Source organism: Malaclemys terrapin, chromosome 2 (genome assembly GCF_027887155.1).
Source record: "Malaclemys terrapin pileata isolate rMalTer1 chromosome 2, rMalTer1.hap1, whole genome shotgun sequence".
Taxonomy (NCBI): Eukaryota; Metazoa; Chordata; order Testudines; family Emydidae; genus Malaclemys; species Malaclemys terrapin.
In genome coordinates this window covers 243,139,048-243,166,828 of record NC_071506.1, presented here as the reverse complement: position 1 = coordinate 243,166,828, position 27,781 = coordinate 243,139,048, and the positions used below count along the sequence as shown (strand labels likewise).

The following is a 27,781-nucleotide window of genomic DNA, read 5'->3' as shown; positions in this document are numbered from 1 at the left end:
GATAGGCAAATGTGACCTCCTTTATGTGCTCAGCAATAGCTCAAATTGGAAGTTGCTTTATTGGAATCTTGTCTGTCCACATAGTCACTTGATTGATTTTATATATATGTCCCCCCTCACCCGCCCCCACATTTTTTAACTTCCACTGATGGCCACCAGAATCAGAAAGGAGGGTCCTTGTTTTGACAACTCATCTGACAGAAACACCTCCTCTGGTACCACAATGAAATGTCCGCTTTGCATACAAAGCAAAGTCCTGGTGTGATATTTGACCCCACATCCTTCAGTCCCAGGAGAGAGATGTACCATCTGAATGACAGAACTAATGTCAGTCTTGGATAATATATACTGTAGTTTAATAGTAGGGCATAATTCTTGGCATGCTTTGGCGATTATTACATCGACTAATTATTCATGAATAATTGAACATTATTCAAGCTCTGCTGAACACAAGACTAAAGAGAAAAATTTAAATTTATAACTGATTGACTGAAAGGCACCTGCTATTCCCTGAATAGATTGGAATATTTGGACTCCCTGGAACCATTGTTTCAAATTGTGGTAGGATTGACTCAGTCTTTCATCTTTCTGTGGCAGGTAAATTTGGTACCATGTAGTTAGCTGCATTGGGTTCTGTTACAGAAGTCCCTAAAAATAAAAGTCCGATGCACTCTGTGTGAATGTTGCAGTTGATGTCAAATTTTTTAAGATTTGGGTCCTTGATTAAATATTTGCCCTTCCTGCAGTGCAGTATGTTGTGTTCTGGGTGGCTGATACCCTCCCTCCTCATTAGTTGGTTCCTTTTCGCCTGTAGGATAGTATGTATGTTTGCTTCTCAGTTTTGTTAGTGTAATTTTGTTGAGGCCATTTGTAAATAACATTAATACAATTTCTCCAAAATCAAATGAAAAATATTTAGTCTCACCTTTAATAGTGGAATTATCTTCTATTTTTGTCTCCACTTGTCCTGAAAATGCACTTTGTGGCTTGTGAGACTGCAGACAAAAACCTATTCACCAGCACACTCCAGTAGAGGAGCATGTAAAGGCCCTATTCAGAAGATGGTATTACCTTGTGGGGTGTATCAGCTACAGAAAGGTGCATAAGCCACCTTCACACTGAGCCAACTTAGAGGAAGTGATGAGGGTTGCGGTTGAGAGATGAAGCAGAGCTCCTTGAAGAAGGTTTCACATCTGCGTTTACTAAACTTGGCGCTAGTTGGAATTATTAGTTCTTCATTTGTCTTTTTAGAAGGAAGACAAATTTATCCATAAACATTAAACTAATTTCAGAAATCTACAGTAAACATTGGTACAAGCTTAGTACAATGAGATCTCTAAACAGTAATGAGATTTGTAGTATGACACATAATTATGCAAATATATTATCAATAACTGAACTAGTTATGTCCTTCTATGCATGGCATATGAAAAATGAATATATGTAGTAATACTTTTCATTATGCTTTTAATATTTATGAACAAGAATTGAAATGAGAACAGATATGTGATAATTGAAAGCATGATTCTTAGTGAGGAATAATTATATTCTTCTTCGAGTGCTTGCTCATATCTATTCCAGTTAGGGGGGTGTGTGCACCGCGTGCACAGCTGTCAGTAACTTTTCCCTAGCATCTACCCATTGGGCCGGCTGTGGAGCCCCCTGGAGTGGTGCCGGTATGGCACTCTATATACCACCCTGTCGGCCCGACCCCCCTTCATTTCCTTCTTACTGCCAGTGACGGTTGTTGGAACAGTGGTCTCTTGCTTGCAAGTGTCCCCCTAATCCCTAGCTCTTTTGCTAATCTCTGTATATAGTTACCCATTGTTAGTTAATAGTTCTTAGTTGTTAATTGTAATCTTTAATGGTTGGGGGGGCTTCCCCTCCAACACGCGTCCCGCAGGGCCTCAGGGCATGCCGTCTCAGGGCTTCAAACCTTGTAGTTCCTGTGCTAAGCCTATGCCCACAGGCGACCCCCACGACTCCTGCCTCCGGTGTCTAGGAGAAACCCATCAATCAGACAAGTGCAAGATCTGCAATGCTTTCAAGCCTCGCACCAGGAAGGAGAGGGATGTATGCCTAAAGCAACTCCTTATGGAGTCAGACCTCTGTCCGCAGCAGGACCCAGTCCCGAGCGCCTCAGTGCGGAGCGCTCCTCCTGTGGTGCCGAGAAAGGACTCGGCATGCCAACCCAGGAGCTGCCGGTCCTCCGGGCCGCAGAAGCTCTCTCCCTGGCACTGCTCTCACTCACCGGCTGTCCTGTAAGAAACAGGCCAAGGGGAAGTCCTCCCAGCGGCCTGCCATGGACACTGCACCTCCGGAAGGGGACGGTGCAGGGAACGGGCCTATGGCCGACAGACCCTCGGGCCGGGGACAATCATTGAGGGCCCCTGTCTCCCCAGGAAGTCCCGTGCTCCTGGACTCACCGCGGCTGCATGTGGGGGAGGTCATGATGCCTTCCACTCCGTACACCTTCGAAGCCGATAGGGAGCTCATTGAGATGATGACACCCAAGTCTCTGACTACGAGGCCTCAACTCCTTCGAGGCACGGCACCGTCCAGAGGCAAGCCGGCCATATTTGGCTCATCTGCCCCCCGACCAGGATCTCCGCGCCGCTCTGAGTCCCGGCGTCGCACCTATGCCCCGTACTGATCTGACTCGCAGCACTGGTCTCGCAGCCCTGACCCTCGGAGCCGCTCCCGCTCGAGGTGGTCGTCGGTGGATAGGTTGTGGTCCTGCTCGAGGTCCAGGTCCCACTCTGTGACCTCGCGGCGCCGCTCTCAGCACCGGACTCAGCCTGCACCTTCCAGGCCTTGCTCGACGGACTGGCACCCACTCTATGCAGCAGTACCGCTCTACATCCCGGCACCGTGCTCTATTCCAGCACCACTCTATCTAGTGGCACCGCTCCTGCTCCCGGCACTGCTCCTGCTCACAGCGCCGTCAGAGCAGGATGCCTCTTTGGTGCGGTCTCACTCTGCTCCCCCTTAGCTGTCCCACTCAAGATCGCCCTCCCTCAGATCAGGCAGGGCATCAAGGGTGACTGAGGCACCCAGATCAGGGCTGGGGAGCCTAAGGCAGGACGCTTCGGCACCCCAATGGCAGCCCCGGTGGCAATTCTGGGAGTACCATCAGGCCCAGGGTGCCCCTCCTGGCAACCCTCTGCCTTCCTGTTCAGGATCTTGCCTCCCAGAGGCAACCCTCAGCTGCCCACCACAAAACCCGGACCCAGTCCCACATCCGCCTGTGGAGACTACACTTGGTGCTTGTGAGGACCCAGTCCCTCAGGATCAAGAGGCCGCCACAGAACCGGTCCTGCTGGTGGCTTCTTCCTCGTCGTCCCCTGACGAAGCGGTGGTGGGCACTTCCACGTCTGGACCACCACCCATGGACCTACAGGGCCCTGCAGGAACTCTTCTGACGGGTGGCCCTGAATATGAACCTCCAGGAGGAGGAAGTGGTTGAAGAGGACCACCCTATAGTGGACATCCTGGCACCAGAGGGGCCCTTTAGGGTAGGATTACCCATTATAAAGACAATTCAGTCCAAGGCCAAAACTACTTGGCAAATGCCTGCCTCCATTCCCCCTACAGCCAAAGGGGCTGAGCGTAAATACTTTGTTCCCACTAAGGGATTTGAGTATCTCTTCACCCACTCTCCCCCATGCTCTCTTGTGGTGGAGGCGGTGAATGAAAAGGAGAGGCAGGGTCAGCAAGCCCCCGCACCCAAATCAGCTTGTGATCCTGAGCAGATACAACTATAACTCATGGTCCTTAATCTTAAAATTTAAAGAGCTTCTCCCTTTTTAGTCACGAGCGGAGTTGGGGGCCATTTCTGAAGAGGACAGAGCTGTTGCCTGGTCTTCCCTCCAAGGCTCCCTGGATGCCGCGGACTTGGCGGTGCGTACTCTGGCATCCGGGATTGCAATGAGGTGCAATGCCTGGCTCCAATCCTCTGGTCTTCCCCCGGAGGTTCGGCAGACAATACAGGAGCTTCCCTTTCATGGCCAGGGCCTATTTGCTGAACAAACGAATTCCAGATTGCATAGCCTAAAGGACTCCTGGAACACTATTATGTCCCTCGGCATGAACACTCCGGCGACCCAAAGGAAGCCCTTTAAACCGCAAACCACCCAGCAGTGATCTTTCTTCCCTAGGCCCAGACAGAACTTCTCCTGTAGGAGAAATAGATATAGTTGTTGCAAGCCGTTGCGCCCTCCCTCTGGGTAGGGCCGGGGCAACCCAAACCTCCTCTGGGCCCTAAGTGCCCTTTTTGAAGGTGTGCATGAGGATGGATTACCAGTCCACAACCCGGCTATTCATCCTCCTTTCCTGAACTGTCTATCCCGCTTCTACCAGGCATGGTCCCTTATTACGTCGGACACTCCGCACGGTAGAGGTGGGATATTCTATCCACTTCTGCTCCTTCCCACCCTCCCATCCCCCTCGCCCGTTCCTCTTCAGGGGCCCCTCTTACGAGCAACTTCTAGTCCAGGAGGTCCAGGCTCTCCTCACTCTAGGAGCAGTGGAGGAGGTCCCTCAGGAGCTCAAAGGCAAGGGTTTCCACTCCCGATACTTTCTCATCCCCAAAGTGAAGGGGGGCCTCAGGCCCATTCTGGACCTGCGTGAGCTCAACAAGTTCATAGCTTGAAGTTCCTCATGGTCTCCCCGAGCACAGTCATCCCTTCCCTAGACCCAGGAGACTGGTACGCCACCCTCGATATGAAAGACGCTTATTTTCACATATCTATCACCCCGTCTCACAGATGGTTCCTCTGCTTTGTGGTGAACAAGGTGCATTATCAGTTCATGGCCCTCCCATTCGGGCTGTGCACAGCGCCTCGCGTCTTCACCAAATGTATGGCGGTTGTAGCAGCTTTTCTTTACCGCCACCACGTGCATGTCTACCCTTACCTGGATGATTGGCTCCTTTGGGGCCGCTCCCGTCAGTAGGTGGAATTGCAGGTGCAAATAGAGACACACTCGAATGTTTAGGTATCATTCTCAATGTCAACAAATCCATACTCACCCCAACTCAAAGAATAGAGTTTATCGGAGCAGTTCTGGATGCAAATCAAGCGAGAGCATTCCTGCCAGAGATGCGTCACCTGGCCCTCTCACAGATAATCAGCACCCTTTGCAGCTTCCCCACCACCACGGTGAGGCAGTGTCTCAGTCTTCTAGGCCATATGGCATCCTTCACTTATGTGGCTCAACATGCCAGGTTACGGCTCAGGCCCTTACACAGACACGAGCCATGCTTGCATCGCCTGGGCCACGACAGCCTGGGCATCCCGCGGTACACCCTCGATTCCCTATGGTGGTGGCTGGATCTCTGCATGGTAAGTGCCGGGGTTCCTTTTCACCCTCCCCAACCCACTTTGACGTTGGTCACAGACACGTCCGCGTTGGGTTGGGGAGCGCATCTCAGAAGCCTGACAACTCAGGGCTTATGACAGGTAGAGGATCTGGCTCTACATATCAACGTCAAAGAACTCAGGGCAATCCACCTCGCCTGCCAAGCTTTTCTGTCTCGTTTGCAGAGCCACTGCATAGCGATCTTGACTAACAATGCCATGGCCATGGCCAACAATACCATGGCCAAACAGGCAAGGTGGAGCCCGATCGTCTTCTGTCAGGAAGCCCTCCTATTGTGGGAATTCTGTCTAGCCCACTCCATCATTCTCCAGGCCTCAGACCTGCCGGGCATTCAGAACGTGCTGGCGGACAGCCTGAGCACACGTTTCCTTATGCACGAGTGGTCGATTCACCCGGACATCATCCACTCCATCTTCCGCAGTTGGGGGCTTCCCCGAATCGACCTGTTCGCCACGTGGGCCAACAGGAAGTGCCCAACCTTTTGCTCCTTCAGAAGCCACAGTCCAGGCTTGATCGCAGATGCGTTCATGCTTCCATGGTCCGGTCAGCTGCTCTACGCCTTCCCGCCATTCCCACTCATCCACAAGGTGCTTCTCAAAGTCCACAGGGACAAGGCGGACATCATACTGGTGGCTTGGCCTCGCCAGTGCTGGTACCCCACCCTCATGGATTTATCGGTCCAGGCACCAATACGGCTACCTCTCACTACCGACCTCATTACACAGAACCACAGTCACCTCCTTCACTCAGGTGAACCAGGCAGAGCTTGCCTGTTTGGATGAACCAGGCAGAGCTTGCCTGTTTGGATCCGGTGAGACAAGTGCTTCTGGAGAGCAGCAAGCCATCTACTAGAGTCACATACAGGGTGAAGTGGAAGAGGTTCTCTAGCTGGTGCGCCCAAAGGCAGGTGCTCCCCCTCCAGGGCCCCATCCTTGTATCCTGGACTATCTTGTGTACCTGAAAGACCAGTGTCTGGCATTTGGTTCTCTCAAGGTCCACCTCACGGTCATCTCGGTGTTTCACCCAGGTGATTCTGGGCGAACGGTGTTCACACACCTCATCGTGGGACATTTCCTGAAAGGTCTGGAAAAGATACATCCCCACCAGTGAAGCCCCGTATTCTGGCCTGGGACCTCAATCTAGTCCTCTCCCGCCTCATGGGCCCTCCCTTCAAGCTGTTAGCTTCTTGTTCACTCCTCTACCTCTCTTGGAAGGTTGCCTTTCTGGTGGCTATCACATCAGCATGACGCGTGTCTGAACTATGGGCCCTCATCTCTGAGCCTCCGTGCACTACCTTTCATAAAGACAAGGTGCAACTTAGACCTCATCCAGCTTTCCTTCCCAAGGTGGTGTCCCGCTTCCATGTTAGCCAGGACATCTTCTTGCCAGTCTTCTATCCAAAACCACACAACAGCCCTCGCGAACAACAGCTGCACTCACTGGATGGCAGGAGGGCACTCGCTTTCTATATCGACCACACAAAGCCGTTCCGCAAGACAACCCAGTTGTTCGTTGCTATAGCGGAGCAGATGAAAGGTTTACCAGCCTCTTCCCAGCGGATTTCCTCCTGGATTACGGCATGTATCTGTGCTTGTTATGATTTGGCGAAGGTCCCTCTACCTGCCATCACAGCTCACTCCAGGAGGGAGCAGGCCTCGTTGGCAGCCTTCATGGCCCATGTACCTTTACAGGAGATCTGCAGGGCTGCAACGTGGTCTTCAGTGCATACTTTCACGTTGCCCTAGGCCATCGTCCACCAATCTAGGGATGATGAGGCCTTCAGCAGAGCGGTACTTCGGTTGGCAATACCTTGACTCCGACCCCACCTCCGAGGTAAGGCGTGGGAGTTACCTAACTCGAATTGATAAGAGCAAGCACTCTAAGAAGAAAAAACGGTTACTCACCCTTTTTGTAACTGTTGTTCTTCGAGATGTGTTGCTCATATCTATTCCATTCCCCCCCATCTTCCCCTCTGTCGGAGTAGCCGGCAAGAAGGAACTGAAGTGGGGTTGGGCTGTCAGGGTCGTATAAAGAGCGTCATACTGGTGCCACTCCACGGGGCTCCACAGCCGGCCCGACAGGTAGCTGCTAGGGAAAAGTTTCCGACAGCGGCGCGCGCACACGCCTAACTGGAATAGATATAAGCAACACATCTCAAAGAACAACAGTTACAAAAAGGGTGAGTAACCTTTTTTTTATGCCTCAACTATGCTATTAATAGTGTGTTTAAAAAAAAAAAAAAAAAAAAGCCAGACTAACGTGACTATATAATTTTAAACCAAGGATTTTCAATTTACCTTGCCTATTTTATTCTTTGTGTGTCTTATTTTTTAAAATTACTTCCCATTAAAGATATAAGTTAATTCTCATTGGTTGATTACAAGACCCAAAATATAGTTTGCTTAAGCAAAGAATTGGCTTAATAAATTGCATTCATTCCTATTTTTTGCACTTTGTCCTATGGCAGAAATAGGTGAATGTTTTTTGTTTGACATAAACACAGTTTGATAATAAATACAGCTATATAGTTTGTTACAATTAAGAGCCACAGTCCTGAATTTTAAAAAATGATTAGTGACTGGGTGCCCATCTTGAGACACCTTAAAGGGGCCTGATTTAAGAAAATACTGAGCACCTGCTGTCTGAATATCAGGTCTCTTTAAGATTTTTCAAGTCGTTTTTGATAACTTAGATCAAAATGCTTTTGACCTGTTTGTCAGAAGAGTTGAATTATGCTAGTTGAAAATAAAGAGATAATTAAAAACGTTGATATGTAATAAAATCTGCATTAGTGAACCAAATTCTTTTACATTTATCTGTGCCCCTTAGGGTCCCAGACTACTATGCAAACTATATACAGGGGTCACTCATCTGCCTCTTGTGTCTGAAATCTCAGGAGGGGAAGAGGAGCTGGTGGTAAAGTAGGGTGAGTCTCCTTCCCTTCTCCCTTTGAAAGGAAGAAGGAACAAGAAATGTGGGTCTCTCTCCTTTATGGGAGAGGGAAAATTAGTGGGAAGAGAGATCTTTTAGTACAGGAGTGAAAAGTAGATAGGAGATTCCTGCTTTGGACCCATTTTCCTCCCCTGTCAGTGGCTGCTCCTGCTTCACTGTCAGTAAAGACTTGAGAAACCCAGAAACTCTCCAGCCAGACACCAGCTACTCCTGCTGCTCCACCTCAGATTGCCTGTTTAGTGAGTCCTTCCTTCACCAGCCAGAAAGGAGGGGGAGAGCTGAGGGAGCAGGGTTCCCCCAAGTCTGGGAAAGGGGTGAAGCGAGGAGCTCTCCATTTGCTTTTACCAGGGGAGGAGAGAGCTGCTTTTCCCATTTCTTTTACCCATGGGTCCCAAGGTCTCTGCATAGAGGAGCAACATTTACATTGGACCACACAATGAAAAAGCCAATAGAACATGGGTGGAGGAGCAGAGGGAGAGGAAATCCTATAGATGGAGAACAGGCGATAAGGGAATACTGCTCTAGGGAGAGCATTGTTTTTCAAATGAGTAGATATGAGACCAGGTCCTGCTAAAGCTGGAGTGCAGTTTGGTGATGAAAACAACACTAGCTTGAGGAAGTGAGATTTCTGCAGGGATTTCTGAAGGAGAAAAAGGAAATTTGCTTGGCACACAAGGAGGACAAGGGAGTTATAGACATAGGAGTCAGAAGGAAGGAACGAAGACATGAATGTGAAAAGTAGACAGTGTCTGAGAGAGAGAGAAGATTAGCTGGGCATATTGAAGGGTTTCCATAGAATTAGAGGGAGGGGTAATGATGCTACTTAGGAGGGCATTCAATCCTGGCCCCGCCAGACAAACTTTGTGGAATTTCAATGGGTTTTTCTGCTGCTTTTTTTTAATTTCCCTCACAACTGAAATTGGATGGACTGACCCAAACATTAATAAATGATGAATATATGTTTTAACAAATGGTTAATCAATTATGATAGTGCAACAGATCAATAAATTGCATGTAACTATGGATTATAACCATTTATAACACCTTCCACTGATATTCCTATAATCATAATACATTGCTTATCTCTGTATCATGCTTTACATCTATTGATCCTTTTATAAACTCTGTATAAATGTTAAGTTTGACCAAAAAAATCTCAGCATTCAAGGACAGATAGTTTTTGAGTCAAATAGGTAAATGAAATCTTTAGAAATGAGTGAGCTGCCCTGTCTGTTGATAAATCTCACTGGAAATATTTTAATTACTTAAAGATGATACATTTTTATAATTTAGTTCCCATCTATCAAAATGATTAATTATATGTTTAACTTTAAGCACATCAGTAGCCCCATTAAAGTGAATGGGATTATTCTTATGCCTAAAGTGAAGCATGTGCATAAGTACTTTGCTGGATCAGGGCCTAAATGAGAAATTTGTGCTTTCCATGGATAACAATTACTTTAAAATACTCTTTATTTAAACAAATACTTTTAAAACGTATGTTTAAAATTTCTAAAACATTGTCCTGAAGAGTTTGTCTTCAATTGCAAATCTGCCATAAATATTATCCTGGCTGCGTCCCACACAGCATTCATCTTTTTAGTTTCAGTAATAAGCCAGTATTGCCTAACTCTTTTTGTCTAAATTAAAAACTGACCTAATATTTCAACTGTTAATAAAATGTAAAGATTATCCAATTTCATTAAAAATTTTCAGTGATTTTTTTAATAATGTGGGTTGCTACTATTGTTTAGTTCAGGGGACCCTTAAAATGAGAAGCTGTCTCTAATTTGGTACAGAATTAAAGTCTGAGTCAATTTTTTTAATTGAATGGGCCTCTTGGAAGCAAAAGAAAGGGGAAATTATTTTCCAACAAAAAGCTTATCATGTTTCTAAATCTTCTTAATTACATATTTCTTAACTCCCCCCCCGCCCCCCAAATCATTGCCTGTACTTTATCTTTCCTGAAAACAGGCAGTTTCTCTAGATTAGCCTATATGCAGCCTTTCACATTCAGTTTAATCAGATTGACAGTACATTTATATAAGAAATATTTTGAAAACAAATGTCTGATAAAAAGAGTCAATTCCAGTTACCTTTGCTTTGTGCCTCTGAATGTAACCATTCTACAGTTTTAAAAAGTCATTAAGAAGCCCAACTGGAAATGACACAATTAAAATTTCAGTAACAATTAGTGCAGCCAATATTTAAAAGAAAACTTTGTTCTCTCTTTTCATATTTTTTCATTTCTTCTATTTTGTGCAGAAAGGAGATAGGCTGCAAATTCCACATTTGTTCCCTTGGCTCCCTTGAAGTCTAGAACTCAAAGCATGTGTTCTTGCAAAGTTTGCATCAACCTTGTGGGGGAATCCCACTGACTGTCGAGACCAAGTTGCCTGAGAGTCAAATGTCTGCTTGGCCAGTTCAGAGGGCTGTCTAGGAATGAAATGTGCAGGCCTTGTTCTCCATTTAAATACCCACCTATAAAAAGTATTTGCATGACTCTGTCCCTCCCTGCTCTGAAGAATCCAAGTGTTTCTGATGTTGACAGGTCCAACTCTTATGGAGAAGAATCTGAGGGATGTGGTCAAGGTCTATTATAGGGGGTCGCCTAGTAGTGACTTGCATAGTCTTTACTTCAGGAGTTTCATTATAACAACTTCTTGTTTGAAACTTTCTCAGAAATTCTCCTTTGGGGCTGAAACTTTTCATGCTTGCTGCCTACCCAAAGGTACAGATTTCTTCCTTGCAACTTCTAAAGATTTGTGAAGCTATAAAGATACAGTTTTTGCTCTAGAATAGGTTAATGCTCTTTTTAGTGCACACAACACAAAAGCAGATGAATTTTTCAATTTGACCTTTTATAAGTGGCTAATCCTCATAGAGGGCTAATTACTTTGTTATAATATTTTGTAAAATAAAAAAATAAATTTGTATTCTAAGCATTTAATAAAGACATGGGAGATTCCCAACAAGTGTAAATTGTTATAAGACCACTGACTTCAAGGAACATAGGCCTAAGAAAATTTACATAAGCTGAGGATCTGCCTCTTTGTTCTAAGCATGCCAGGTATAAAGTCTTTTTCTAATATTTTGCAATATGATGCTAACTGTCTAACTGAAATAACATAGTTGGTATCTATGTACTTTCTTTAACTAATATTTCTTCATAATAGGCCTGTATCACGGCAGTGACCTTTATATGAGGATCTCAAAGCACTTGAGGAGTAGTGACTTTACCTTCCCAACACCTCTCAAGTGGTGTTACAGATGAGACCGAGATATAATATAGTAGTAGTAGTAGTAGTAGTCCCATTTTACAGATGGGGAAAATATGGCAAAGAGAGATTAAGTGGTTTGAATGATGGTGTAGAACAAGCCTGTGGCAGAGCTAAAATCCTTAAGGGTCTGAGTTTGAGATGGTGAGTAGCTTTAACTGCAATTGAAGTCAATGCTCAGCACCTCTGAAAATTAGGCCCTAAATGGTTAGGCCCTGTAACTGCAGTGTTGACTCTCCTTGAATGTAATGCAGGTTAAAGGCGCTTCAGGCCACTAATGGGAGTGGTGGGGCAATTCCCAGCTTCTGTAGACATACCCGTGCTAAATCTGCTCGAGCTTGTCATTGTTGTTGTCTTTCTTGTCACTTCCCTATTGGGGGTTGGCAACTCTTCTAGCCTTCTTCAAAAACTTTGTGATGTACACCTGGCTGTTGTGCAAATTGGTCTTCCTAAGGTCTGCTGATGAACCAATTCTTTGACTTCTCCCTTGATCATCTTCCATCCATGATCATTGTAAGGGCCATCCTACCAATATAACTCCCAAGTCTGTGCTGGATATGCCCATACCAACATAGCCTAGCCTCCCTCAACTTATCTTTAATTGGGGGCAACCAGCATTAGGCCTCTTCATTACCTCATTTTGTTTCCTATCCAGAGTGTCCAACCATTTGACCATCTCAACAACTTCATTTCCGTAGTAGAAAGCATACTGATTTCTTTTCTTGCAGCTAACCAACTCTCTGTTCCATTCGTTAGGATGAGTCAAATTACAGTTTTATATTTCTACCTTTTAACTTTATTGGCGGCTTTTTATCACAGAGAACTGGGGTCAGAACAACATCACTTAGAAGGGCACCATTGTCAGCAACCACTGATCCTCAGTATTTAAATTCTTTCACGCTTCTTAGCTCTCCTGTGCCTATAATATTTTGTATGGGGTAGATCATCCTCCCTCAGTTATCAAAGCCTCAGTCTTACCATCATTCACTCTAAATACCCCCAGTTCAGAACTGTGTTGCCACTGTTCAAAGTTGTTTTGCAGGGTCTCTCAATCTTCCTCACATATCAGTAAGTCAGGGTGGGCAAACTTTTTGTCCAAGGGCCACATTGGGGAATAGAAATTATATGGCAGGCCATGAATGCTCACAAAATTGGGGTGGGGGTGCGGACTCTGGTGTGGGGCTGGAGATGAGGAGTTTGGGGTATAGGAGGGTGCTCTGGGCTGGGACTGAGGGATTTGGAGGGAAGGAGGGGGATCAGGGCTGGGGTGCGGGAAGGGGTGCAGGTTCTAGCTGGGGGTATGGGCTCTGGGGTGGGGGTGGGGTTGGGGATGAGAGGTTTGGGGTGCAGGAAGGTGCTCTGGGCTGGAATCGAGGGGTTTGGAGAGCGGGAGGGGGATCAGGGCTGGGGCAAGGGATTGGGGCATGGGGAGAGGCTCAGGGGTGCAGGCTCTGAGTGGTGCTTCCTCAAGCGGCTCCCGGAAGCAGTGGCATGTCCCTTCTCTGGCTCCTACCCGGAGGCATAGTCATGTGGCTCTGCATACTGCCCCATCCACAGACACCGCCCCTGCAGCTCCCATTGGAGCGCGTAGGAGCTGGAGTGAGGCCATGCTGCGGCTTCCGAGAGCTGCGCGGTGCAGCCCCCGACCCAGTGCCTTGGCTCAAAGAGGAATGGTGAGGTTTGATTAATCAATGTTTATAAAATGCTTTGTGATCCTCAGGTGTAAATTGCTACCAAAGTATAAAGTGGTAGGTGCTTTATGGCATCCTTTCACTTTGTCTGCTGTTCCTGGGGGTGGGAGTTTGGGGAAGAAACAAGGAAACTAAAATATTAAAACATATGTTGCTCTAACCTTGTTTGTTATTTAAAACACTCAAAACTTAGGAAGTGAATAAGCTACAGTTCTCTTACCAATATAAGTATATTGGGCATATGCAATGTCTTCTATTCCTCTTTCTTTATAAATGTTTAATTTAATGCTATTTATTATTGTTTATATTGTAGGAGGAGCAGTTTGGCTGAGTTTATATTGCTATTGAGAACCTTACATTTTCCTCTCCTTACATTTGAAATACACTTGAAATTGCATTATTATAAGTTTAGGTATCTCAATTGTTTTATTTTAAATTTTAATGTGGTGTTTGTTCACACACATTAGCTACATGTTTCCAAGCAAAAGTATGTGGACATAAATGTCTCTGGAGGAGATGGAGGATGGGTGAGGTGCAGAGATATGGAGAGGAGGGGATTTATGTCCGTCAGGAAAGTGCAAGAGTAAGCCATGGACTCCCCTGTTGCTTCCCCAATTCTATGGAACGTGTATTTTGGAGTTTACATCCAGGAACTCCCTCCACAAAAATGGTTCAGCCTTCTCTGAAAGTAGTCTATGTCTGTGGCACAAATCCAGGAGTTCTCCATGTACGTAAAGGAAACTTTGCGTTAATTAATAACCAAAAATTTTTTCCTTAAAGAACCACCAAACCCATGAGAAAATCACATATCAGTGGCACATCTGTTTGCTTTACAGAACACTTGGTTAGACTTGGTGCATAAATTATGTGCTTTTTTCCTTCTATACAGTATCACTCATGTGTTTCTGAGTAAATTTGTCCTTGTTGCTAGTTTGTGGGAATTCCAAGACACTAGAGACATCTATTAGCAAAATTGTTTTCAAAGATGTGGTGTTTCTTTCTTTCTTTTTTAAATCCCTCATGTATGTTCTTCTCCTTGACCCCTTGCTGCTTCAGCCCTGCTGTTCCTGTTGCCACCCCTTCTCTGTCTGAAGATTGCATGAGTATCACTTTGTGAAATAGCTTGCAGGAGGATTCTTTCTTACTGTGGTGAACCTCTTCCTTTCCAATATAAGGGAATAGAGAACATCATTGTACAAATATTTCCATTGCTTTCCATGGTGCAGCGTTCTATGACATTTTAGAAGCTTCAGAAATTTCAAAAGTGATGACTAAAACTGTACTAAAACAATCAACAGATTACTTTATAGATTCCATTTAAATAAAATTAACTTTCCTGTGATCTTTTATAACCTCCATTTTAAATGTTATTGCAGCTATCAATGTTTTTGGTAAACTGTATTGTCAGTTTAAGAATTTGTTAATGAAAATGGGAAACTATTTCAGTTAGTAAAACTGCTAGGGCATAAATAATGTGTGCACTCTTTTTAACAGGAAAGAATGGCTTGAAACAGTCTTGCTGCCTCAGTGAAACAATACAATCTGTCTGCTGCATGATGTCATTGCCAGAAGCCAAATAGTACAGTTTTTGTTTTAATGGAAGAGCTCTTTCACATTGCTGGTTTTACATGATGGGAATGTGGTTGGAAATACTTCCTTTTCCATTCACAAGCCCCGGGCTGTCCAGGCATTTCAGTTTCAGAAATGACAGCTGAAACCAATTAGGCAGAATTATGGAACAGCAAAGTCACATGTAGCTTTATCATGATTGAGGAAGAGGAGAGAGAGATATTATACTGCATGGGGAATAGAAATGACTAATCAAATTAGGAGAATACTATATTAGTAAAATTATTATAGAAAGGCTTGTGAGAGAGAGTTCATTTTCTGTAACTTACTATATCTTTAGGGAGAGATTTCCTAGCCTTTCTGTGTGAGCTGTTGCATGTTTGATAGTAGATTCTCAAATATCTCTAAACTGGCTAAAGTCAAAAGGCAAAATATTTGATTTTAAAATAAGTCACGAAAGCATGTCCTTGGACATCTGTACTTTGTGGCTTACTCATCTATTCATAATTTGAATCCTTGTTGCAAGGTAGGGGAGGACCTAAATTTTTAACCCTTGTTTCTGATTTTATGTCTTTACATATTCCCTCTTCATCAGAAGTAGATTACAGTTTACATAAACTTTTCTCTGTCTGATTATTTCTCTCTCTACAATTGCTTGTGCGCACACATGTCTGCAGATGTACATCGTGGTTTTACTGAATAAGAATCACCTGTCACATTCTGCAACACATTTCAAGCAAAAACCAATTAATTACGTTATGAAATATTGACCCATGAGTTATTTGCATAAATAATTTAAATTTGTTGTGGCAGTTTACAGAGAAAAATAACAAAACAAATAATGATAGTCCAAGTACGGCTTTTTAATCCTATATCCTTATCCTTTAATCCTATATTTCTTGTGCCAAATCCTGCTCTTTGTTAATCCCATGTAATTTTGCTGCCTTTGAGATGTTCTCAAAGACTCCAAGGTATTGTCTTGGGCAAGTCATTTAATCTGTCTCTTTCCAGTTATAAAATGGGGGGTGTTCACCTCTTTTCATTAAGGTTTGAAAAGTGTTTTGAGACCCTAGAAGGGAATGCATCATAGAAAAATTATTATTCAGTATTGCTTGACTGTGTGTAAATTAAGGTGGAATTTGATCCATGGTGTCCATGGGATATTAGTTTTAAAAAACAAAACAGATTTCTAGTACATTGGATGCTAAGACTACAGGATAAAACAGTGTTATATTGTAAAATGTCTTGGGGCTGTATCTCAAATTGCTATACAGAATTAGATAATATAACAGAGCTAAATAATAGCGTGCACAGACTGAAAACGGAAGGTATAGAAGTGACAAAGCATGGAATTGTGTGTGCATTCACTGAGTCCCTGACAGAGCAGAACAGTAACTGGTAACACCTACCTGCTTCTTTCTTTTAATACAGAACAACATCTTATATGGGGGACAGGCTGCTTTCCCATGCCTGGTGATGTTGGAGACTGCTAGTTAGTATCCCATTAGAGCAAACTTTTGAAGTTTGTCCAAAAATGGGAGTTGTTTTTGTTTTTCTTTCCATTGTTTGGGTGAAGAGGTATTAGAGGTTTCCGTGTGTCTGGAATTGTGAAAGGGGGAGATGAACATTTGAGGGCCTGTGCTGCTCTCATAGCAAAGCGTGGACCTCTGGGTTCTCTGCCATAGCATGCATCACTGCTAGCATGGAATTTCAGTGCAGACAAATGCAACCAATCAATTTTCATGCCTGAAAGAGAGAACCATGGATGTAGAACACAACACTACCAGTTGTTCTGGCTGTAGAATCTGGAAGGAAGATTAGCAACTGTAACTAAAATCACAATTATAGATGTCATTTGTGTTCTGAGAAACTATACAGAGTACTAACTGAAAGATAAATGGAGAATGTGATCATCCTCACAACTGGCTACAACCAAAGGGAAATAACTGTATCAAGACCTACATCCCAGATATTTATAGGTTCTTTGGTGCTTAGTAGGGTGACCAGATGTCACGATTTTATAGGGACAGTCCCGATATTTGGGGCTTTTTTTTTTATATGGGCTCCTCTTACCCTCCACCCGCATCCCGATTTTTCACACTTGCTGTCTGGTCACCCTAGTGCTTAGTATCTTGGAGAACTTGTTCAAGAGGTCTTCCTTAAAGAAAGAAAGATGTTGTTCTGATGTGGAAGTTCCTAGGCAGCCAGGAGGGTTGCCTGGAGTAGATATTGGACAGTTGGTGGATCAGGGACAGTGGAGTAGTTGGAGTAGCTTAAGAGATCTCTCTATCTGCAGTTTGTTGGTGTTTGGATAGGACGTGGAGTGGATGGAACTGGAGTGACTGTTGGTGCTTCCTCCCTGCAAGGATCTGCAGGACTACAGCCTGGGTCTGCAGAGTCTGGGGCAGCTGACATTCCCACGTTGCCGCTGGGAGGCCACATAGAACCATGTCTAAGAAGCACCATGGAGAAGATGCGCTGCAGGACGTACCATCTAAAGGGTCCAGAGTAACAGCACGCTGCAGCCTTTTGATTGGCTCATGCTCACTATTTACCCCTGAAGGGTGCCCCAGGAAGTTGTCTGGGTAACCATGCTGACCTCTGGCTTGCTGTGATTCCAGACCTCACTTTGCTTTCTGGTCTCTGACCCCCATGTCAGACTCTGACCCTGACTCTTGCTTCCTAATTCCATCCTGGTAACTACCTCTCTCTGATCTCTGGTCTCTGACCCCGGCCTGACTCTGACCCTGGCTCTTGCCTATTGATCCTGGCTCTAGCAATTACTCTGATCCCTGTGTGCTGACTACCTCCTTGTGACCGTCCTTTACTTCATAACACTAGCCCCCTGTGACCATTAGGCTAGATGGCCTACACCCTACATCTCTTACACTTTCTCCTCTGTTGGCTGACTGCAAGCCAGATGTGGAGAGCAGGGAGGGATGGAGGAGTCAATAAGGTTCTCTGCTCATCCTGTGCCATGCTATCCTCAGTGGCTAGAAGGCTGAACTGCAGGGGAAATCCAGGTTGCCTGAACTGCAGCCCTGTTAGGTATGAGAATCCACAGTGATGTGGGCAGGTGTGACAGGGCTGTCAAATGCATGTATGTCTATAATATACATGGTATAGGGCAATGCTCATCTCTCATCATGCGTTTTTAAAAAGGAAATTTCAGTGAGGTTTTTGTCAAAAAAATTTGACTAAGACTTCTATCAAAAACACTGGAAATTGTCTTTATTCAAAAATTCACATTAAAGTTAAACAAGATAAAATTTTATTCCATGGAGGTTGACGTTCTTCTGCTATAATAGGAGAGAGATTGAGAGGAACAAACTTATTCCACACCAACTGGAAAAGAAACATTTACCTCATTGCAGGAATGATGTTTCAGATGTTTTGCCAAAAGGCATTATATGTTTGTGCTAGAGTTAGTGCTCAAGCAATATCAATCTCTCAACACCTAAAAGGTGACAAAGGTGACTTTATATCAACATCAAGGAAGCATAATCATCAATCAATGAAACAGAATCTTGAGTGTTCAATGTAGTAATGAATTGTTAAGAGTGATTAGCTAGTTCTTGCTATGGTCCCAGAAGATTTGCAGGGACAGATGGGGGAGCCAATACTGAAGTGGATTTTAGAGCTGGAAAAAATGAAAGTAAAAGGATCACATTTAACGTATAAACCTCTGTGCAGAATACAATTTAACTAACTCTCACTAACAGTGACGGGTTGGGTTGCCAACCCCGCAGGATTGTCGTGCAGTCTCCAGGAATTAAACATTAATTTTTAATTAACGACTAAGTCATGTGATGAAACCTCCAGGAATACGTCCAACCAAAATTGGCATCCCTACTGATGGGGGAAGTAAATGCATGAGCTAACCTTTTATTTTCTTTGTTAGACTATTCAGTGATATGTTAACTACAGTATAAATTAAACCAATAAACATTACTCTTCGTAGCCTGTGTTTGGGAGGAAATTGCTTATAGCTTCATGCCCATTTGAATAGTTCCCCTTCCTTTTCCCTGTGAGAGAGAGAGAGACACACACACACACACACACACCCTCCCCCCCCCCCTAGAAATTTCCACTACACACAGAATATTTGCTGTCTTTAGGCCGCAGCATAGTTTCTTAAAGAAACATGCTAATGCCCAGCCAACTGAATTTATGCATCTTTTAGCATGCATTAAAGAAATAATGTTTTAAATGATATATTTACATTTTTACCAATTTCAAAATACTTTCAGCAAATTTTATTTAGTCCCACATTAATTTTCTAATATTGGCACACTGGAGAAGGGTTGTGAGAATATAGGATAGCTTAGATGTGGAAGCAAGAAGGCAACAAAGTATGGAGTGGCTATTACTTATATTAATTTGAATCCTATCTGGAGGAAATGTTAGTGGGTAGGTATATAGTAGGCTTCTGAATGAACATATAAGAAAGGTTCCTAGTGTAGTATGGGTAGTAAAATAAGACCCAAGAAACTATCCTGGCTTGGGGAAGAAAACTTATATCCAAGACTCTCACCTGGATCACTGCTTAGACCCAACTGGCCTGTCCCTGCATGCAATGCATACATTGACAACTATCTTGTGCAGGAATACTAGGTGATTTTTTCCCCCCAGATGCAATCCAAGTTCCCGAATGGAAAGATCAATTCCAGTGTGTTGACAGTTATACCAACTGATACTTTTTCTTTCAGTCCTGACTGTAATTTCAGAAGTTACATTGTGGGTACGGCGCAGAGAATCAAAATGCCACCTTACTTGACAAAGTTTGTGTACTGGCCAGAGCCAAAAGAAATGTGAAGGGAAAAAATGGGGGGAAATTTAAAGAAGAGAGTGTTTTCAAATGTTTCCTAAGAATTTATATAGAGAATTCAGTTGTCTTCTGGAGAGTTATTGTGGTAAATTCAGAGACTATGTTAAATCATTAAAGTGAGAAACTGATTATAATTCTGTTGTAAGTGTAAACCTCAACACATCTTCACTATGAATCTGCTTCTGATGTCTCTAATAATCATCCACACATGTACACACGTGCGTGTTGCCATGTTTCATCATATCTTTTTTTTTTTGTACCGAACAATATTCAGCAATCTGTTCTACAGCTATTTTAATTTTTATAAATAATCCTGGGCCAGAATTCTGCTTGACTTACTCACATGAAACATTGATTCCAAATGTGTTTTATATAAATAGCGTGAGCAGGATTTGCGATGTTATTCTTATATGATTTCCCCCACCTCATGATGTTACCTATAGGGCATTGATGGTAATATGGAGTCTTATAAGTTAAGAGATGACCTATTGTGTATGCTAGATTGAGATGTAAATTAATAAATTAACCATGTACAGGAGAGATGAGAAGGAAACTAGATACAATTTAGTTCTTATAAATAGCCTTATGAGTCAAGTTATAGAGGTGCTTAATAAGAATGGAGCCTGGAGGTAAAGACCTGGTATAACTGAGAAAATATGTGTTCTACTTCCATTTGCTCTGTCCAGAGAAAACAGTGACTTTGAAGTGGAAGAATATTAATCTGTTGTAGTCATGGGGATATTAATACAGTTTTTTCCCCTTTGACTTTTTCCAGCACACTGATTTATGTCAGTACATGGACAAACATCCTGGAGGACTTCATCCAGACAATGTGAAGGTAAGAGTTAAAAGGACACTTTCAAACAGAATATAGTAACAGTAAACTTGTGTTGAAGGTAGGGTGAAATATTTCATTGAAGCTTTTCTCCTTGGTAGATAAAGGAAAATTAGTGGCCGAGTTAATTTTATTGATGTTGCATTTTTTTCTTCTTTTTAAATGAAAATGCAATTGTAATTTAAACACTCCCACAACAGAACAATGGGAACAGTGTAAATAGATGGTGAGCCAAAATTAATGTATAAATATTGTTTTAATGTGGTAGAACACACTTTGCTTGCTTGCTTTGAAGATAAGAAATAGTGCCCTCCCCCAACCCCCAAAAGACCCTTGACTGAAATATTTTGAACTATCAGGGACAAAGCCTCAGCTAGTGTAAATCAGTATAGATTCATTGACTAATCAATGCTATATTGATTCATAGCAGCTGAATATTTTGTCCATAATGCTTTTTAAAAATAAATGCAGTATAAAAACTTTCAACTGTCATTTTTATCGAGTAGTTTTAAGACATAACTTTATTTTATTTTTGTTTATAGAAAGTCAGATATTGAGTATCACACAGTATGCATCAAAAGATGGATATTTGTATTATTTGGGCTTAATGAAAAGGCGGGGAAGAATGATCTTCTGACATTTCGATTCAGTCACCTTCTAGGAAGTCAGCCAAACTATTTTAGCATAAAACAGAAGCCAATCAGACATGCAAAGTATGTCTTACTTGTACAGACCACCCAGGTAATATTTGTTGAACTTGTTTTGTGCTTTGACACTGTTCCCATTGTTCTGCTGCTGTGGAAATTTTTAAATCCCCACTTACTATGCTGAGAATTTTACTCCAGCATTTGGCTTTTTAAAAGGGGGTGAGGGGAAGAGAGGGAAATAGAAGAGCTCATGAAAAAAAGTAAAGATTTTCCCATGGAAAATTCAAAAGGTGTTTTTAAAAGAGTAAAAATAAAAGATTTTTTAAAAAAGGAAAGAATCTGATTATTTAAATGTATGAGGTACAGTGGTGATCACAGTAGTATAATGGTCATTTGATTAATTGTCCCTTGTTTCCACTAAAATTACCATCTACAGTACATAATTGTAGCTCAATGTCTGTGTGGATCATAATAGCTTTTTAAAGGATGAAATCTTCCTTTATTGTGCTTTTGGTATTTTCATATGACAAATATAAAGTGATTCTTATTGAAACTATGCTCTGTGCATGCTACAACAGTACGCATGTTTTAAGCATTGTTGTGATACGTGGTTGTGGTGCAAATACTTTTCTCTGTACACACAGGCAACTTATGTAGCAACCATGTTAAGGATTTATGTTTAATTTAGACAACCTACCAGCCAACTACCAGGAGCCATTTTTTGTTGGTGCTGCTGGCTCTGTCACACTTGCTGCATAAGTGTGGGGTGGGGGAGGAGGGCCTACTTCACATCCCAAAGACCCTTCAGGGCTTTAGGGGTGTAGTGGTCCTGCCTGGTGGCCTTATGAAGATACCAGAGAGGAGAGTGGGCCTCCAAAGCACTGGGGTGTGGGGCTCAAACTTTTCCTGTCACGCCCCGCCCCCTTAACAGTAGCAGAATCTGTCCACTTCTTCTCCCCCACCCCCCATTACTGCATAGCTGAGACTTCCTCAGCAGTGGAGCTTGGGTTGAAGGCAGAGCTGGGAGCGGAAGTGGGGATGGGGGAGGAGCTGGGGCTAGAGGTGGAGCTGGTCTGGGGACGGATAGGAGGGTGGAGCTGGACCTGGAGGTGAAGCAGGACTGGGGGATGAATGGGTTGGAGGTGGAGCTGGCCTGAGGGTGGAGTGGGGGTGGAAGCCCCAGCCCCACCATATGCCCCGCCCCCCGAATGTTCCTCTGTGCCCCTCTAAGGGGATGTGCCTCACACTTTGAGAACCACTGCTCTTAGTAAAGATGGGAGGGATTGTGTGTAGCAGAGGGTTGCTACCATCCATAGTTTTAGGTACTTTGGGTAAGTATCCAGATTCTGAAATGTTTAAGGTTCCACATCACTAGGTCTATATGTAATTTTTGTTAAAGTGGTTAATATTGCTTTGAAAAATGCTTTTGTATTTACTTTCCCTGTGTGGAAGCTGGCTTACATTATGCTCTCCAATGGGGTTGACAGACAACGGGGTGTATGATTTAGTATGGATGCCCAGACCACTTCTGGAGGTGGCTCCAAAGGTCATACATTCTTGGCATTTTCTGTCACCACCTGCCATTGTGTATGTCTAGGTCTGTATCTCTCTCCTTTCTGTTTTCTCTCCAAAATTGACAACGCGATGGTTGTCGTAGTTCTTTGGCAAATTTCAAATGTGTGGCATTTTGAAATCTTGACATTTTGAGCTAGAAGTGGATTTCACAAACTACTCTGTGAGAATATTTTGAAATTTCAGGCAATTTTGATGACTCATAAAACAATATGAAACACATTGGTAGTAAATGTTGAGTGAAATTTGGCATCCCCCCCTCCTCCCCAGGTGCTGCAATCTCTTAGAGAAACATTCTTCAGCTAGAAAATAAGCCGCATCATTTCCTCCTAGAACTATAGTTATCATTTCATGTGTCTCTTACAAGTAGCTGGGCTGCAGTAACTTTATTCCCTGCAGATTCTCTCTCCTTGCTACTCTCTCAGTACTAATTCTGTGAGCATGTTCTTGAGCTGTCTCAGTCATTATTAAACAATGAATTAAATACGCCTATTTATTTTGCAAAGTGTTACAGATTCTTTAACTTTCAGCTGGACAACCATCTGACATAAGCCAAAAAGACTTCCAAAGTCCTTTCAATTCATGAGAGAGACTCCCCTTGACATCAGTGGGCATTGGATCAGGCCATTAATGTCTCATCTGAAGGACAGAGGAAATCTTTGGAATCAAATAAGCCTAATAATAGTCTCTCCATTTTTTCTTCAATGTATCTTTCCTGTATGTATCCTTATGCCCACAATGGTAAATGGGTTAAATAAAAGAAATAAGGGGAAATGTCCACATATATGTACGTGTGTGTGTGTGTGTGTGTGTGTTTAATATAGGGTTACCATACGTCCGGATTTTCCCGGACATGTCCGGCTTTTTGGGCTCCAAATCCCCGTCCGGGGGGAAATCCCAAAAAGCCGGACATGTCCGGGAAAATGGGGACATGCGGGGCCGGCGGTGCTGGGCCGGGCCGGCGGTGCGGTGCCGAGTCGGGGGCCGGGCCGGGGACCGGCAGTGCTGGGCGGGCCGGGGGTGCTCGGCCGGGGGCCCGGGGGCCGGGCCGGGGACCGGCAGTGCTGGGTGGGCCCCAGGGCCCGAGCCGACCCAGGCTGGAGACACCGGGGGGGCCAGACTGGGCCGCGCCTCCTCCCCCCCACAACCCCTTACCTGCTTCAGGCTTCCCGCGAATCAAATGTTCGCGGGAAGCAGGGGAGGGGACGGAGTTGGGGCGGGGACTTTGGGGAAGGGGCGGAGTTGGGGCGGGGCGTGGGTGGGGCTGGGGGCGGGGCCGGGGCCCTGTGGAGTGTCCGCCTTTTGGAGGATCAAAATATGGTAACCCTAGCTGAGCTCATCACTGGCCAGGGTGTGCATGGCCTTTCTGTGCTTTGCATGTCTACTCCAATTCCCGAACTCCAGTTGTATTGCGAGGAGACCCTATACAATAGCTGAGGCAGCATCAGAATTAGCCCATTCATATAGCTCCTGGTTGAGCTTCCAACTTTCAGACATGTTTCAAGGCTGCTCAGCTGTTTCTCCAGTTTTGCTGCATACTTTGGCTGGGCTGGGAGAGAACGTAGCACCATCCCTTTAAGCCCTGCTGCTAGTGCTTCTCTTGCAGTAGAACTTCAAAGGAAAACTGCTGGTTACCCTGTGTCAGGGATCAGGGCGTGGATGGTGTTGCCTCATGGTTGGAAGAGGGGTTGGTAGCCTGGAATAGGTCTCCGGGGGCCAGATGCTGGAGCCAAGGGTCAGAGCTGAGGTCACAAATCAGAGCCGCAGGTCGGAACTGAATTACCTGGAGTGAGGCAAGGCAGGGGCATGCCTGGGAACAAGCAGGCACAAGGGTTATTGCAGCCGTGGGCAAATGCTTTGAATAGCCAGCATCCCGCTGCTGGTCTTAAGAGCAGGTCTGTGTTGATCCCCTCAGCCAGTTGCACGAATTGGTCAATCAGGAGAACTCAGTTGGGGTCCAGCTGTGCTCCTAAGACTGCCTGCAGGTAAGCTAGCAGGTAAGGAGTCTAACTGCAAGCCCAAACTCCTGACACCCTGCCAGCCTAGTCACAACATTCAGCAATGCTGAAGAAGCAGCTGGACAGCTTTGAAATGTGTCCTTGAGTAGGGAGTGAAACTAGGAGCTGCATTTAGATTCTTTAGTTGATGTAAGAACTCTAGTTCAGGAAGTGTGTTAGGGGAAAGAAAAGCAGAGGGGGAGGAGGGGCAGTTTAAAACTGGCCAGCTTTCTCTCCTAGCTGACCTCCTGATTCCAGCAGCCCCTCACGGGACACTTTTTAAACTCTCTTTTCCATGTAAAAAAACCCATAAAACTAATTTTTTGTGTATTTAATATTCCCAGTTTAGTTTCCCTAGCAAGAGGGAGATGAAAATGGCCCAAAGGACACAAACAGTAGAAAAACTAGGCTCATGGAAAGTAAGAGAGGAGGTTGTGCAAGCAAAAAAGACACCTGAAAGAAGGAAAAGGTTAACAAACGATTTTACAAGAAATCTAGTCAGAATTGCCTGAAGTGGGTGTTTATATTCCTTCCTTCCACTGTCAAGTACTTTCCATGGTGGAAGGAAATATTGCAAAAATCCTTCCCCAGATCAGTTTTTAAAATATAATTTCAAATTAAGCAATGATACTCTAGTAACGGTAAGCCATGCTAGACTGTCTGGGCTACACTCTGATAGTAAACTATAGATGCTTTCCCAAGGTGGTTGAAGGCATTCAACTTTCAGCTTTGTTCTTGAAGTGTATACCCATAGCCTACATTCCAGTGTAATTAGCAATAAGCTACTATACATATGTAAATATATATAATTTTTTTCTGCAGAATACTATACAATATATTTCCTGTGAAATAACATTTATACTAAATGCAATGACTTCTGGTACCAGTCACTGCACAGAGTATGTGGAAACAAAGGCATCCTTAATTAATATTTTGGTGTCAATGGGACATCCCAGCCTAATTATGAATCCTCTTTATTCCTTATTTGCCAGCTGAAGACAATGCAGTTGCCTAGGGTTTTATCTTAGGAACAAAATTACAAGTGGAATAAAATCAACACATGTACTACTAGTGTCGTCTTGGGTATTGCCTTTGACGTATTGCCTTTCCTCGTGGTTGTATTGATACTATTTCTTGTCATTTAAACACATTTAAAATAGTGGTAATGTTTTGCTTACTCTTGTATGCAAGGATAAAGAGGAAGATCTCAAAATAATCTACATTGTAAAAACCTTGGGACATCATATTTAAACGAAGACAAAAAGGATTGCTTCCCAAACTATTAGAGAGAGAGAGAGAGAGAGAGAGAGAGAGTGTGTGTGTGTGTGTGTGTGTGTGTGTGTGTGTGTGTGTGTAAATATTTCAAAATCTCTCTCTCCTGGGCCCAAATCTCAAAATTTGCATTTTAGACCCTTTGAGATGCAGGGTTGCTTGGATGTTGGATTTTAGTTTGGGACTGGTACATTATTTTATATTCTAGCTGATGCACCCCATTTCCCTGATTAGTGTAAATGTGAGTGTCAATGAACCAAATACGTTTAGATGCCTTGTAGTGGCCTGAGGAGCAGGGCCGGCTCCAGGCACCAGCTGAGCAAGCTGGTGCTTGGGGCGGCAGATTGTTGAAGGCGGCATTCTGCCCAATCCTAGGGTGGCACGGCCGCTTTTTGTTTTTGTTGTTTTTTGTTTTTGTTCTTGTTCCGCTCCAGCCGCCCTTGGGGCGGCCAAAAAGCCAGAGCCGGCCCTGCTGAGGAGCCAAATGTTGAACCCCAGATACTCCAAACACTAGGCCCTATAGAATCTTCACTTGGTGGGTTCTCAGTAAATACTCATGTTCACATTTGGTAACAAGTAAGCTTCTACCAAAGCTGTCAATAAAGAAAATATAAGTATATGAGATACAAACTCTTAACTAGATGTATGGGTGGTAGGAGGAAAGGTAATTATTAACTGAGACTCTAGGGAGCGGTTTAATAGGAATGGGCAAGCTCAGAGTTTCTTCAACCTGGTACCAAAGATGCTCTTTCAAGTCCACTGGAGAGAGAGAAGTTTTAAGCCGTTGGCCTCACATGTCTGGGATTGGCTTTGCTTTTGATGTGGGATGTTGCCTGGTAATTAGAGATGGTTGTGATTATTTTTCCCTGTGAAAAATGTTGACAAAAACTATTTTTTTTTTGCTTTCATCAAATGTTTTTCCTCTTAAAAAAAAAATGAGGTTATTGTCAAAAACAAAAAATACAGATTGATTTTTTTTAATGAAAATTTCAGTTCAATCAAAAAGGAATTTTCTATTGCAAAACATGTTTCAGCCACCTCTACTGGTATTCCATGTCATCTCCCTCCTATCTCAGTCCAAATGTGATCAACATCTTCACTTTCTGCATTCACCTGTTTGCTGAAGCCTTTTCCACAGCCCCACCTTTTCCCTTCCTTGTGGCCCTCTGCTCTTCCTGCTTCCCCCTTCCCCATCCAAAAAATATCCAGCATGACAAAACAGGCAGGCTGATAGGACCCCGTTTGATTGAAAAGGGATGGAAGGAGCAGCTCACTCCCTCCACCATCTAATACTACTGCTCTGACTTCCTCCTTCTTCTGTGTAGCCTTTCTCTCCACAGCATTTTGGACAAATGCAGAGCATCAGTGCCCCAAGGCAGAGCTTTAGGTGCAGGGAGAATCAATCTTCCCCCAGCAATCCATTAAGACTGCATCTAGTATCTGAAAGTGGCCCGGTTTACAGTCCGGTCTGTCTCTGTCATTACCATGTTATATGAGCACCACACATTTATTTCATTTGCACAACATCCTTGGAGGACTGAGCACAGGGAGAGGGCAACTGAGTCTGTGGCAAAGCGGAGAATTTAATTAAGATCTCCTGTTTCCCAGGACAGCAACCTAAACTCTGCAAAAGATTGCAGGATTCAGGTTGCAGCAAGAAAACTGCATCTGGTTTTATTTTTAAAATACAAAAATAGGTGAACTGGAATGTGAGGGAGGGCTTTGAAGTAATAGGTATTAGTGAAATATGGAGGAATGACA

The 27,781-nt window shown here is 43.9% G+C and overlaps 1 protein-coding gene across 4 annotated transcripts in view; it reads left to right on the top strand.

Annotated features, from left to right (window-relative positions):
- CDK14 (cyclin dependent kinase 14) overlaps nucleotides 1-27,781 on the top strand; it is a 482,473-nt gene that overhangs the window by 219,899 nt on the left and 234,793 nt on the right. For all 4 annotated transcript variants that reach the window (XM_054020506.1, XM_054020507.1, XM_054020508.1 and 1 more), the window contains one exon: nucleotides 20,473-20,535. In XM_054020506.1, the coding sequence (XP_053876481.1) occupies nucleotides 20,473-20,535 (63 nt within the window). The remainder of the gene's footprint in view (nucleotides 1-20,472; nucleotides 20,536-27,781) is intronic.